Source organism: Alligator mississippiensis, chromosome 4, assembly GCF_030867095.1.
Source record: "Alligator mississippiensis isolate rAllMis1 chromosome 4, rAllMis1, whole genome shotgun sequence".
In the NCBI taxonomy this organism is placed as follows: Eukaryota; Metazoa; Chordata; order Crocodylia; family Alligatoridae; genus Alligator; species Alligator mississippiensis.
The window spans coordinates 234,865,290-234,881,115 of record NC_081827.1 but is presented as its reverse complement, the minus strand read 5'-3'; the positions used below and the strand labels follow the sequence as shown (position 1 = coordinate 234,881,115).

General features: G+C 38.2%; 1 protein-coding gene across 5 annotated transcripts in view; it reads right to left on the bottom strand.

Moving 5' to 3' along the window:
• Positions 1–15,826, bottom strand: part of LRP1B (LDL receptor related protein 1B) — a 1,609,743-nt gene that overhangs the window by 98,210 nt on the left and 1,495,707 nt on the right. For all 5 annotated transcript variants that reach the window (XM_019480601.2, XM_059727405.1, XM_059727406.1 and 2 more), the window contains 2 exons: positions 11,609–11,728; positions 9,224–9,465 (listed from right to left, as the gene is read on the bottom strand). In XM_019480601.2, coding sequence (XP_019336146.2) covers positions 9,224–9,465; positions 11,609–11,728 — 362 coding nt within the window. The remainder of the gene's footprint in view (positions 1–9,223; positions 9,466–11,608; positions 11,729–15,826) is intronic.

Here is a 15,826-nt window from a genome sequence, read left to right as displayed (position 1 = left end):
AGAGGGGTAAGCAGAACCATTTGACAGGCTAACATACAGAATGCACTACACTCAAGCTGTATTTCACTTCATATTATGATACAGTTCTTTTAATTCCCAAATATCCCTGTATACTCTTTTCACCTTAGTTTAAATCATAACAAATTTCAGTATGCCTTGACATATTTTTCCCAATCTACATTTTCAAAGGATCATGTCTGTCAGTGGCAACATCATTTATTGTTGTCACAGGAGAAAATGCAATGATCTTTTGCTTCTGTCAATAAACTCCAAACACTCAGTATTCTGCTATCTACTAATTTAATGCACCTATTTCAATCAAGTTACAACATGTTTCATAGTAAAATATAATAGAAATTTACAGCTATCATCTCTGTGGAAAGCCCTTGGCATGTAAATACCTTAGATGAAACTGATTTTTTGGGTAAATGTAATTACTGCAAACACAGGTGAAGCTTGTTTAAGTTTACTGCCCAGTTTTACAGATCAAAGTCACTACTCAGGCTAGCCATAAAAGACACAACTGAACCTTTGGAGATTTTCATTTCAAAATCTAAGTTACAATTAAGGAACTGTCAGATGTTTATGTACCAAATTTAAGCAACAATGCTAAAGCAATATTGGAAAACTATTTAGTCTGCTGATCAATTACATGTAAGTGCTGTGAAAGACTAGAAATAAAGCAATGTTGGAAAACTAATTACTCTGCTGAACAATTATGTGTTAAAGCAGTAAAAGATGAGTGCTTCACAAATATATGTGAGAAGTCTATCAGTCTTTCTGAGTCAGATTGATTTGTAAGAAAATCTTGAACTGCACAATCTTGGTTAATAGACAGTGGTTATAAAATATTTTGGTTTACTCATTACATGGTTTGGCAAGTTAAAGAAATGACTGGTTATCTAAAAGCTAGATGTTATCTTCACTGTATCAAACATAGTGGAATTATAAAATGTAAACATCCCAAATGGAATGACCTCAAATTCTAGCTAGCTACTTTGACAGTCAAGGGGAAAGCAGGTGACTTATGGGATTTACTCACATAGATGTAGAAATTACAGCTACTACAAGAGCAATAACTTCTCCTTCTTGGAGGTCACAGGTTTGATCCCTGGTGGCATAGCATATGCATTAGGCTATGAAATTAGGCTCCCTATTCCTTAATCTTCTGACCCCATTTCTCTTGCATTCCTTTCTGCTAGGTTGCAGAGTTTCAACAGGAGGAAAGAAGGACACTTTTAGCTCTACCTAGTCCAAGGCTTTGGTTTATGCCATGCTCCTGGGAAACAGAAGATGGTTCCAACTTCCTCAGACTGCATGGGCCCAAGAACTGAGGTCTACCACTTCAAGGGTAAGTTCCTTATCACTTTCAGGATCAGTTCCTAATTACTATTGGGCAAAAGATTGGTGGGTGTTCCTTCTGACCATACTTAATATTTATACTACTAATAGATGGCATGAGATTTGGTCCTAAGTCCTCAAATGCTATCTGCACGTGCTTTGGTAAGTTAAATGTATGTTTGTGTCCCTCGCTGTAATTTTTATAACCATTAATTTTATTCAGTCTCTACAGCATCTAGCCATGCCCTCAGAATTGTTGCAACAAATTGTTCCCATAAACAGGAGCATGTCAAAAGGATCCTATATGTTTCACACTCTTTTTCAAGTTGAATTTATGTGGGGTAGGTTGTTTTTACTTCTCATGTCAGCCATCATCATTAAGGTACCTGGAACATAGAAATAAAAATACACAAATGACTTAAATGAGATGCGAAACTTTTGATGACTAAACCTTGATATGCTACAGACTAAAGCTAAATATGTCCATGGGTCCAAAATGTGCTTGTATATGGGCATAACACCTTGGCCCCTAGACACTGGATAGAGAACGCTAAAAGTTTAACTAAAATTTGAGTTATCCAACTGGAAAAAATATTACTAGCAAAGTTTCTCAGGATCTGTTTTAGGATCCATTCTATTTAACATTGTGATTGAGAAAAGAGGGGCTTTCAGACTGGAGGCAGGGAAGGAAGAAAGACAGTTGGTTGACTTTAGGATTATGTTGATCGGCCATTGTGATCTGCACATGAAAAAGGCTAATGTAATTCTAGGGTGTGTTAGGTGCAGTTCAGTAGAGATAAATAAGTACAAGTACCACTGTACAATACATTAGTAACAGCCCACTGAGTACAGTGTGCAGAGGACTGGCCATCTATGTGCGAAAAATTCTTGAATTCCAAAGAAAGACTTCTAAGATGGTAAAGGGAGGGATATTTTATTTTATGAGATGAGTATAATTTCGAAAAATTAAAATTGAAGGGGTATTTTACTATGTTTGTAATATATTCATGGGGTTAATATCAGAGAAGGATAAGAGCTATTTGATTTAAAGAACAGTGTTAGCACAAGATGAAAATGACTGCATTTGTCTACCAATTTAGACTGGAAATTAGGAGGGCACTATATTTGAATAGTAAAGCTTTAGAATGGCTTTCTGAACAAAGAAATGGAGAAAAAGAATATGAACTGTTCTGAGAGCTCAATAACATTATTAGAGGTCTGCATATAAAAGTAGCTATCTCTGTGTAGAAGGTATTTAGGAAATCCAAGCTTAGCTTACCTGTAGGCACTAGGAAGGATTTTTTTTTTCACTTTCCTAAAAGAACTGAACTTGGCTACAGCTCTGACTGATTGCTAATGACCCTATGGGTATTTTGAAATTTCTCAGGTTCCTGATTGCAAGATCTTGCTCTTCTGCTCAGTCTCAAACTCACCATCAGATCTGGGGTCAAGAAGTAATTATGTCCCCATGACAGCTTGTCAAGACTTGAGGGAGGGTAACTCCCTCCCCTTTTGCCTTGGGGAGGGTGGGAGGAGGGTTGTCATATGGCTTTTCTTGATTGGGATGGTCTTTTTTCCATGGTCTTCTTTCCTAAGATCATCTGGGCATATTATATTAAGCTAATCATTATTAGGAAGTGGTAGCACATTGGCAGTGACCTAGTTTCCCCTGCTCTTTATCAGCAGTATATTATTGGTTGTTTATTTTCATAAGGTGATTTGTCGATGTGATATGTGATACGGATTGGAGTATAGTTTTACTACTCTTCGGATAAATAGTGAGCTATGATACAGGACCCCTGAAACATGTTTCATTTAAGATGTGTTTAACTACTAAATCACGGCTTAAGTAGTGACCTGGGTACATGTTCATTAAATCAATGTCATGATAAAATGAAGAATAAGTGATCAAGTTATTACACAAAATATGTGTAATAACTTTGTTGCTGGTTTCTATGACACTTTTAATTGAATATGTGGCTTGGAGCATGGGTCAAATGATCAGAGGTCCTGGCTGGGAGCCGTGATCAGCTGACAGAGTTCCTAGCCACTGGTACTCAGGGTGCACTCCCACACCCGGGAGCTCCAATACCAATAGGGTTCCCAACTACAGTTCTGTGTTTCTACGGCTTCTCTTGCCCTATTGCTAAATGAATCTCTATCCTTTAAGGAATTGTTGAAATGTCTTACACTTACCTTGCTATTGTTATAACAAAGACTGCTAGAGTGGCTTCTTCATGCAGAAACAATGATGAAATTGCTACAGTTGGTGATGCATACAATTACTTTCACTCAACAGCTGTTTCTCTGGAAAAATTCTTCAATCATAGTAAAAGTCAAGACCCTCTCTCACTCAGTTATTGGATACCATGAATCTGGAACTTTAAGAAGATCAGTATGGCCAGGTTTGAAGGTCATAATAGTATGCCATCATTTGCAAAGAGAGTAACATCAAGAAGAGGGGCACTGGGGAGGGAGGAAGACTTCTGAGCTTTGTAGAAGAAGAAGAGGCTGTACAATGGTGCTCAAAGTATGCACAAATAGTGGAGAGAAAATTCCTGCTGAAATCAGTAGAGCAAGACTAGAGCGAAGAAAATTCTTCAGTTGGAGGCACTGAAACATGAAGGGGATTTCAAAGCACAGGTGTTCTCGAGTGCTGGCTAGGAGAAGAGAGCTCTCCAGAATTGTGCGCATGGTTCTGGAACCAAGATCGGTCTGAACTTCATGGAGTGGAAACCAGTTGTTGAGTGATACTGCAGTTCTGCTGGAGTAATGAAAGACCCCACTATAGAAGCTACTCATACCAGGAGCTCTGGTACTGAAGGAAGTACTGTTATCAGGTGAGTTGGTACTGGCGTGAAGGGCAGTACCACACAGGTACTCAGTATCAGTACTGAATAATATGAAAGATAGTACTATAGGATAATATGAAAGATAGTTTGGGTGACCATATGGGACAATATGAAATCCAGGGCAATGTGAAATCCTGGACACTCTCCTCTGTTCCCTCCGTCCTGCCTGCTGCTGTATTATTATTGAGGAAGCTAAAGAGTCAATGGCCCATTAATGACACACTGTTTTTACTTTCACAAGTATCAACAATCCCCTTTTTTAATGGCCATTCCACTAATCAAGCTAACCTAATAGGGCAATTTTGTTGTCTTTTTGGGCATTCTATTTCACAGCTCATGCCTAGGACACACACAGTTTTCACCAGCTGCCTGGTACTGGCCTCTGAAATCCAGGAATGTCCCAACCAATCCAGGACATATGGTCACCCTAACTATAGTCTTTGATACTCATAACTATGTAGCAGAAACCAATTTTGATCAGTAACATGGTCAATACTGGTTTCACTGTTCCTGACTTAGTCATGTATTTTGTACTGGCTTGTTCTTGTTTTGTAACATAGGAAAGCCAGACTTAAAGCTGTACTTCTTTATTCCACAGACAGTGGGAGAAACTAACTGCTACGAGGATGTCGAAGATACAATCTTGGAGGATTTTAAAAGATGAATGAGGTTCATTTATTCCCTGAGAGCCCAGAGTGACATTTCCTGTGGATGAAGCCCAAACTGAATGGAGTTTTGAAAAAGAAAAATAAACTTTACAAGATGATTTACAAACTCCATATTTTGTAGGGAGATGGGCTTCCCTCAAGGAAAAAAGATGCTTCATGTGATTATCATTTAAAGAAATGAACTAATCAGACAATGGGTAGGTTTCAAAGCCAGATTTTGAATCAGCTATTGAACAGTAAGCCTTGGTAGTGGACCTGTCTCATCTTAATTAATGAACAACTATTCTTTTTTCTGGCAATAGGCTCAAATAATTTATCAAACCACACAGTAACTATACTAGCAAGTACTTAACAAGAAAGAAATGAAGTAGTTAAGATGATACTCAAGGTTATTCTGACTCATTTCTGGAATGAATGGAGCAGGGACTGGGGTTATCCTGGTCTCTGTGTTGCCAGGGCATGCAGGATACATGATTGAACCCCAACTGGCACTGCTGGTTAATAATAGATTCTGATTTCTTATCCAGGGAGAATATACGCAACCAGAGTAGAATCCATGTGTAAAGATACTGAAAGAAGAAATGGTCATTTACCAGGAAAATGAACTAGAATTAAGTCTTCATAATTTGAACTTGAATTTTGCTTGCAGAATTATAAAAGCTAAATGACAAGCAGAAGAGATTTTGTATTTTAGGGAGAACATACAGTACTAGTCACACTGGATGTGGAAAACTTAGGATCTCAGAAAATATCCCTGTCAGGACAATCCTTGGCTTAAAGAAGGAACTAGTCACAGGGAAATTATTTCCACTCTGCCTTAATGTTAGCTCAAAAAATCAAATAGAATAGATGTTAAATATTTAATCAGATTATCTAATTTTGGCTTGCTTACATAAACAAACACATAAAGGTCACATCATTACCTTCATAGAAATGCTAATGAGCCCTTAAAATTGCTTAGAAATGCATTCAGTAAAATGACTATCAATCTACCATGATTTTTCTTTCAAGTAAAAACTGCCTGAAAGAACATTAAGGAAAAATCAGCACTTCTGTTTATGAGGGTGAAGTGACATTTATGCCTGTTCACAAATGTTAAGCTTATTTTTGCATCATAACAGGATCATGCAGTTGGCCATGTAATTACATACACCACAAAGATAATAAATACAAAATAGTGTACATCTCCCCTTTAAATTTTTTAATGACATGAAGCTCATATTTATTTGGAATGTCATAATATCCATGTATTTCTTCTCTCAACATTCCCCACAATTTTTAGTCTCTATATGTCTATCAATTTTATCATTTTTCTCTGCAAATGCTTTATCTACTGTAGCTTTGTCAGAGGATGTGATGACACATGAACACAGTATTTCTGGTGAGGATATGATTTTACATGTAAAATATTTTGTATATGTATTTATATAGATTGATTATGTCACAACCCAAAGTTGTGATTTGTTGTTTGTGTGTGCTTCAGCAATGCTAAATTATGTTCCCGCTAAAATTACAGCTTTCTTGCACGATCGAGTTCTCTGCTGCAGAAGAGAACCCTGGTGCAATGGAGAATTTCCTGCCAAATTTGTAGCTTTCTTTGCAGGGTGCATTTCTCTGCTACAGAGGAGAAATGCTCCTTGCAAAGAGTTCCCGCCATTCGTATTATAATTCGAGCCCCATTATTGGCTAGTTCTAAATTATGCACACGTGGCGGCTAGTGATTGGCTTGCTAGCCGTATAAAAAGCTTGAGTGGTTTCCACCCAAGTTGGAGGACTCCACGGACATCAGGAGGAGAAGTCTTCACCCTGTGTGCAGATCTCTAAGCGCTGCGGATCCTTACGGACCCAACGCATTTCAAGCAGGCAACAGAGGTCTGATCAGCCTCTAGCCTCTCCCCGTCGCTGAGCGCAATCCTAGACGTATCCCTATCCTATATGCCCAATTTTCGAACCCACGGAGTCTTAACAGCTCTGGGGGACCTGGGAACCGAGCAAAACCCACGGAGATTCCGCCACTCCGTGAGGAAAGAATTGCCGAATCCATGGAGCCTAAACCACTCCGGGGCCAAAGAACCAAGTTTGTCAGAGTCCTCCAACGAGGAATTAAGCGGAGCTGCACCTGGAAAATTGTCCAGCCTACACCGCGACCATCTTGGGTGTAAGTTAATAATCTTTTCAATCAGCCACTACGCCTCCGTAACTAATACTAGCTTGCACGTACCTTACCGCCCCGCGGTTTTCTCTGGCCCCGCATGCCCGGGCTGCTGGCCACAGTCCGCATGCGCAAAGACGGGCCCGGCTCGCCCCCGGCCCGCACAGATTAATGCATATATCAATATATTCCTGTTATTTTCCATTTTTATTTGCATTCAAACACCATTTTTGTCTACTATGCACATTAAGAGTTGGTGTGCAGAGATTTCCCCCCCCCAAATGGTTGAGTTTATGTTAGCTCACCAAAAGCTTAAATGTAGTTGAAATCTTTCTTGCTATTGCCCATGCCCTTGTATTTATAACAACTGAATTTAATTAGCTGTAACACCACTCATTCATTTCGATTTGTTGTTGACTACCTCTGAAGTTCCACCTCAGCTTCTGTAAATGAAGGTAACCCAAATAATATTTTTATAATTTGCTAAACTGTCAAATTGGAACATACCTTTTTATATGAAAGTATTTTTAATAATCTGGAAAGTCACGTGGGACAAGGTTCATAACTTTTTGTCATATTGAAAACTGACCATTGACTTCTATGGTTCACTATGTTTTAATGCCAGCATTAAGATTTTGCACACAATAATATGTGACGTGACATGACGTGACGTGACATGACATGTAATACTAAATATGAAAAATAGTATATATTTCCTAATACATTATATAATGCATATTATGCAACTGTGTTTGTGTGTGTGTGTGTGTGTGTGTGTGTGTGTATACATAGCTATATATACATATACATAAACATATGTATGTATGTATATTTTATATACATACATAACAAGGTAAGACTCACCTGTTTTCAATGTTAACATTCAACAATGCTATTTCCAACTATTCACCCACTTCTATTTAAGTATTTAAATTAACACTCTCTTAGTTTCCTGGAATTTAATTCTATGATCTGAATACACTCCTTCCAGTTCATTTATTTTATCCTTTAAGTTATATGAACTACTTGTTTTATTGCCTTTCATTTTTTTCTATTCTTAAAACTTCTCAGAACCTGTCAGTTTTCCCAGAGGTCTTAGTGAAAAAATCTGCACTTAACTTTACAAAACTTGTCTGGCAAGAGTTTGGTTCTATTTAATTCAGTCAGATTATTTTTTTGCACATATTATTTGGAAATAAACAATATTAAATATCTTGACCAGGAAGGTTTAAAAACTTGAAAAAACAGCAATTGCAACAGGTCCCATTTCAAGAACATCATGTAAGAACTGAAAATATTTTTTGAATAAGCTATTAAAGTATTAAGAATGATAAAAAATAGACCATAGATATATACATTATCATACTTTAATATGCCTTTTTTGTTTTGCACATATAAAGTTTTGGGTTTTTTTAATTTGAAAAGGATATGCTTATTTGTAAAACACAAACACCAAAAACTGACATCTCTAACAGGACTATAGCATAACTCATTTTGCAATTATTTGTATAAGGTTAGGTTATGTCTATATCAGATCTCAATGCCCTGGATTAGTACTCTTAAAAGGACTCAACAATTTTGTTCATTGGCCAAAATTCACATTTCAGGAAATTTGTGGACTTTCGCAAAGAAAGAAATATGTGAGAGGGGGACTTCTATTTGTTCAAGTAAAATGAAGGAAGGGTGCACTTTACAAAATTACTGGATAGTAAAGTGACATGAAGAAGGGCACGTGGAAGACTGAAAGCTTGTCCAACAGCTCTTCCAACTATTCAGCCAGTCTAATAAAAGATATCACAAAAAATCGTTGCCTCTCAGATATTAAATGTACTTTATCTGAATATAGCACTTCAGGAGATTTTTCTCAGCCAAATATGTAGCAGTGTCCAGAGAGAGGGTCAAGTCCAAAGATGCATGATACCAACCTTCACTTTCATGGAAGAATTATAGCAAGGGGCCCCTGTGAACCCCTGAAAACTCTCTCCAGAATACGATTGTCCTAGAAAATTACTACAGAAAGGCATAAGTGATTTATTTTGAAGCACATAGGATTTCAATAAACACATGATAAGGTAGAACTGTTATTTAATATATGATCACATGCAGCTGTATAAATTAGATCATTCATCCTGGAGAAATGGTATGTATAGCTTTGAAAATGTAAAAATAAGTAAATAAAGAAATGATTCATCTTGTAATTTTCAACTTACAATCAAACCACTATTACTTTGTCTTCTTTCTCTTCCAAGGAGTTTTTTGTAGAAAATCCCTCCTGGATTAAACTGAGTACTCCAAATAATCATATCCCCTTGATAATATGCATCCATTCCCGTTATCCTTGAATTATGTTCAATATGTGAAATTTGTTGATGAACATCACTGTAGTTGAATGGATATATAAAACCCAGGATATCAGTGTCATTAGCAATGTAGAGAACTTGATCTTCAGAGCCTGGAGATTATTATAATGAAATACAAAAATAAAGTAAATATCAACTAATACAATAATGAATATTGTTCATTTGTGTTTTTGTCTCATGTTCATTTAATATAATTTCATAATCTTAACAACTAACTTGGCTTGTGATTGCTTGGGCTTTTAAACACTACAACACTTTTAGTAGTAATAGTAAGTATAATGTTCTGGTAATGCTACAATGCATTAGATGTTGTTCATCCTCAGTTCTTCTCTTGAGTTTGTAATTTAAAGAGACAGACAAAAAGGCAAGGGGAAGAGAAGCTTTGTGATCAAAATATATCATATTCAATATTCACTCTGTACTTTAAAGATCTTAAATAAACATATCAATCCAAACCTGTCAGTATTTCAGAACTGTTTTATGAACCTGCTCTGCCAAATTGGAAATGTGAATGTCTTTGTTTTCACTGAAACTAATGGGTTTTTTTAATTGACTTTAACTGGACAATTATAGCTCAAAACTGTACACAAAGAGAATTCTTTCATAAGAAATACAAGAGGAAACAGTGACTTAGTGCTGTGCCACATTGTTATATATACCACTTGCCATATGAATGGGAAGACATTCTAGAAAATGAAACTAGCCAACAATTCTCCTTCAGAATTCATGGGTAGAGATACCAAAAGGCAAATTTAGGCTCATACAGACACTCGGGAAGGTTACAGGAAAGTTAGATCAGGTTAAAAATAGTCACCCAATATAACTTAGCTTGCCCAGGTGCAGAGTTTGCACTAGTTAGGTGTATGTAAGTGCAAACTGTACAAAAGTTCAGGACAGATTGATTTAAAATTGGCCAACCTCATCTAAATTAACTCAAATTAGATTGGGTTGACCATTTTTAGACCAATCTAACTGTCCAACGTCTGTACAGTTCCTAGCGCAGCCCCAAGGCTGGGAAAGCCCAGCCACCAGCCCCAGTGCTAGGGCTGTGCTTTTCCCTCCTCCACATTGGGCTACTTTTAGCCCCCTCCTCCTCCGCCCCTCGCTGTTTCCCTTGACCGCTAGATAGATGACTTCCCCCTGATGCCACCAAACCCCCATCCTCCAAGCCACTTCTTATGCTGCTTTTTCTGGCATTCACCAGTGCAGGGGCTGAGCAAGTAAATGGACTGTTCACCAGGTGTGGGGACTGTTCTTCCAGGAGTTGGGGGTCTAAAAAATAACTTAGAATACTAGGCTGTGGGGAAGAGAGCCCTCAAGCCCCTCTGTGGACCCTATAAACCTTCCTGATCCTGCCAAACCCTCAGGCAGACCTCACTAGCCCCCTGACACCCCAATCCTCCATTAGCAGGCCCCATCCTGACTTACCTTAAATTGGGTGGGCATTTAAATGCAAACTAACCTCCCCCTAACCTCCCCAAATGTCTTTACACAGTCTTAATGTGCAATTCTTGGATGTTCTTCACAAATACAACTAACTGCTCACTATCAGGAACATAGTCTGACCCTTTGTCTTGCTGATATTATCCATTCCTCCAGTAATAGATGATGATTGTGAATGCACATAGATGTTTTAGTGTGTGTAGAGCAATTGTTATTATTTCCTAAGGACTGAAATCTTTCTGTGATAGGAAAAGTACAGCATTTTGTGTACATAGTATACTGACAATCTCTGCCCAATGTATACTATCACACTACTGAAAATAACTTGTCCAAGGCTTCTCAGCAAACCCTCAGCTACCCTGCTAGAGACATGCAGCAAACATGAAACAATGTCACCAAGAAAAAGATCTGATTCTAGGCTCTGGTCTCTAAAATGTTCAGCAGAATACCTACATGATTTGATAAGACCTTTATCATTGATTTGATACACATTTGTATTTAAATATTAATAATCTTCTTATTTTCCTTGTGGGAAGTTAAATTAAATTTAAAATAGAGAAGCTGTATTTTGCAGAAATGCACTTGAAGGGCGTGTTTGCTGATGGCTACTGAAAAACAGACTGGTATTTTAATTTTGAGAAGGAAATTTCATTTAAAATATTTCTAATTTTCCTTAACAGGACTTAAATATAGTCATATTATTATCAATGATATATTATCAATTCACTATTTAAATAACCCTGTAAATAATTAGCTAAGTATCACAACCCATTTTGATTTTCATAATCTTACCTTTTGCTATACAGCTGTTATTTCTTTCCTTGTAGTTTCTTTCACATATGCATTTGAATGATCCTTTAACATTAGTACAGCGTTGGGAGCAGGTGCCAAATATCATACACTCATTGATGTCTAGGGAAAAAAAGAATTTCATCATAGTATAATTCATGCTTGGCTGAAGTATTTAGCACTCTAAGTAACTCCCAAACACTTCAGACCTTCTTTAAGCAACAGGATGTACTCTCCTCATACAACTCATGCTTTTGTCAAAACCGCCACTTACCTTACTTCAAATGTGATCAAAACATTTTCTCTGTGATTCTCTTCTAATCTTATTTTGTTTTTCCCTTTTCCCTTACATTTCCTACCTGTGTCACTCCATCTTTACTAATTAATGCTTGCAATGAACTTGGAAGATGAAAATATTGGGGTAATAGCAACATTTCCATTGACTCATTCCATATTATAAAAAAAAAATGCATTTTACTATGTATTAGAAGTGCTTCACTTGACACCTTGCTTATTTTTGTGTGTTCCAACTCTTTAGGTTACTGAACTGTTATCATGTATGCAAGCATTTGGGAAGTCCAAGGGAAATTGGTAAATAGATGTTCATCGGTAAGATTACTGAGTTCACAGTCAGGCTCTTAAGAAAGTTTTTTAAAGGAAGATATTCCTCCCATATTCTCTCACATATTTGAAACAGCACTTTTATCTCAACAGCCTTGAATACACTACAGTATATTTACATTATGCCGATTTCTTTTCTCAAGCTACATAACTCCTTCTTACCTTACTGGACACCTGAGACAGGGAGTTAACTTGCTTAGTCTGAAGTCAGATAGGAGGCAGAGCAAAATTGCACCTTACAGACCAACTCATGGTTTGGCAATGGGAGAGCCCAAGATGACCCACCTAAGGTCAGGCTGGAGAGCATTAGGCTGTAGCCACTGCTGCTCCTTCTTCCTGCCACTTGACTCCAACGTGGTGTAGGGAGCTTATGCCACCCAACTGTGACATGGCACAGGCAGAGCTGCTCTTCCACTGGAAGCCAGGGGGTAAACTTCGGCCCCTACTGCTGAATGTCACTGAAGCCATGGTTCTGCAGGCCAGATGCAAATGCTCTGCAGGTTGAATCTGACCTGTAGGCCATAGGTTCCTAACCCCTGGACTAAATAATTAAGAGATGCATAAGCTTTTATAAACACCTGTGATGTTTTCGGTTTATATATCACTAAACTTTATCCTTTTTTTATATAATCACTACTTTGGAGCACCTCAAAAAGTAGTCTGGTGTCCCCAATATTCTCAAATACTTATTTAAATGCCATCTCTTTAATTGCTTCATTTAAATTTCTAATGGAGTTTAAATCATCTGTTTACAACTTCCATTCAAGCTTCTAACCTTTTTCCTCTGATATTTCATTGCTGGCTTTAATCTCAAGATAAATTACAAACAAATCTAGATCCTCTATCTCCTGTCTGTCTTCTTGTCTTGATGCTTTAAGCCCCAAACTAGGACTGAAGTGCTTCTTCTCAGTAAAAAATGCTCTTTATCTTAGGTATTTCTCTTCATTAGCATTTTTCCATGCTGCCATTTTTTGTACAAATCACATTGTTATTTCCTCTGAGAAAAAGTCTGTCAAGTGCTTTTGAGGATATGAATGAAGACTGATACAGAAATAAGTAAATTTTATTAAAGTGTATATTAGCTATTGTTATGTAGCTAATTCTCTATGAATTTCACTGGATAAATGTTCTTTTTCCAAAGATAATTCAGTTAGGAATTGATAGCAATTATTTTTTGTTCTGAACAGCCTAAAAAATAAATGTGATGAATTTAGTTTAAGAAAAAAAAGAAAAGAAAAACAACAAAACCCAAACTGTCTGTACATCATGCTTACTTCTGAACTTAACTAGTATACAATAATTGAGTGGGAAGAATAGATTAACAAATTGTTGGTGAAAAGGGGAAGACTGTTATTTAACAAATTTGTGTGAACAAACAGATTGTAACTGGATACCTACTTTAGGATTTCATAGCTGCATACACTTGAGCAATATAGTTTGGTTTGGTTTGGTTTGGTTTAGTTTCTGAGGTTTTTTGCCACAGACTACGCAGTTGGTAGAGACTTTAAAAGCCCTACCAAGGCCTACCTTACTACAGCAGAAGAGAGGAGGTGGCCTTGGAACATAGGAAGAAACGCTGGAAGAGCATGGCAGAAAACGAAAGCAGAAATGTAGAGAAAACCTAATACTGAGGGGTAGGAGAAAATAATTCTAATACTCAGTGTCCACATCTAAAACCACATCAGCAAATCTAAAGAATAAACAGAAAGCCTGACAAATCTGGGTCTTGTGTTTATGCTGAATGGAATGGGATGGGAAGTCAGTATCCTTATTGGACTTGGTAACCAAAGTACCAGTGACCTGAACAAGGACTACTTACTTGAACAGGAGGTGGCAAAAATAGGCTGAACTATAATTATTGTTATATACATGCAATTTGATTTTTTTTTACCAATGGTAGAAAAAAGAATGCATAATAGTTCAAAATTTAAGATCACCCTGTACAAATTTTCTCGTATGAAAACTGGAAAGAAATTTACATTAACTCCTCCAAAGTTTCATACAGTCACTAGGAAGAGCAGCAAGGGATTTAAAATCATAGAAAATGAGGGTTGGAAGGGACCTCAGGAGGTCATCTAGTCCAACTCCCTGCTAGAAGTGGACCATCCCCAATTAGATCACCCCAACCAGGGCTTTGTCAAGCTGGGCTTTAAAAACTTCCAATGATGGAGATTCCACAACTTCCCTAGGTAACTTGCTCCAGTGCTTTACCACCTTCTTCATGAGACAGTTTTTCCCAATATCTAACCTAAACCTCCTTTGCTGCAACTTGAGACCATTGCTCCATGTTCTGTCACCTGCCACCACTGAGGACAGTCTAGCTCCATCCTCTTTGGAATCCCTCTTCAGGTAGTGAAATGCTGCTATCAAATCCCCTCTCAGTTTTCTCTTCTGCAGAATAAATAAGGCCAGTTCCCTCAGCCTCTCCTCATAAGTCATGTGCCCCAGCCCCCTAGCCATTTTTTGTTGCCTTTTGCTGGACTCTCTTGAACTTGTCTGTATTTGTTCTGTAGTGGGGGGCCCACAACTGAACTTAGCACTCCAGATGTGGCCTCACCAGTGCCAAGTAGAGGGAAATAATTACTCCCATTGATCCGCTGTCAATGCTACTACTAATGGTGTTTCTAATACTGCAAAAAGACCAGTGGGTCTCTTAAGAGCTACCAGAGGCCAACATGGTATGCTGACCTCTGATTAGACCTGCTATTATCCCAAGGGAAACTTAACCTTTTCTATATTCCCCAACCATCCCAGCTGTGGAAAGTGTATAGGATAAACTGCTTCTTAGTTTAGAGGATACAAAAGAGAATTATCAAAAATATAAATTAAGATTCAATTTTAGAACCAGAAATTAAGATCATATTGCCTTTTCTGTGTGGAAGGTATAGACACTTGGCTTTCTTATGAAATGGTTAAATATGAAGGTTCTATGAACCAAGCAGTAATGGAAAAAAATTCTCTCAGGGCATGGACAAAAGTTCAAATCAACTGGGGGTGTAGAGGTAGGCTATGTTCATGTGGGAGGGGAGTCTCCATAGGTTGGGGGCAAGAAGAGACAGGATTCATCTCCTAGACTCCACCCCACCTCCTGCCCCCAAGCTAGGGATATCACCCTCCACAAGGACTTGACCATACTTCCCATACTGACATGACCTGATGTCCATCTAGTAGGTTCTGTGTTGGGTAGAGGGAGAGGGAAAATGGGTGGAGGGCCAGAAACAGGTGGAAGGGAAAAAGAGGGAATTGGACAGAGGTGGGCTGTGTTGTGTCTGTGTGGTGGTGTGGGGGAGGGGGGTTGGGGATCTACAAGGACCACAGAGTGGGCTGATTTGAGGATAGGGAAGGATCAGGGGTCTCTGGAATGGCAGGGGCAGGCCATATCTGGGTGGGGGTAAGGGTTAAAGGGGCTTGGAGACAGCAGAGCTGAGGTCTGGGTGAGAGGCTCTGGTTAAGGGGCCTCAGGAATGGTAGGGGAGAGATAGGGATGGGCTGTGGTCCTTTACTGGCCACCCACCAGCACCACTTGGGCTTTGACAGCTCCACAGTCTCTGAGCTGTGGAGCAGAGTTGGGTTTCCCAGCCCCTGATTGTCAAGGGAAGG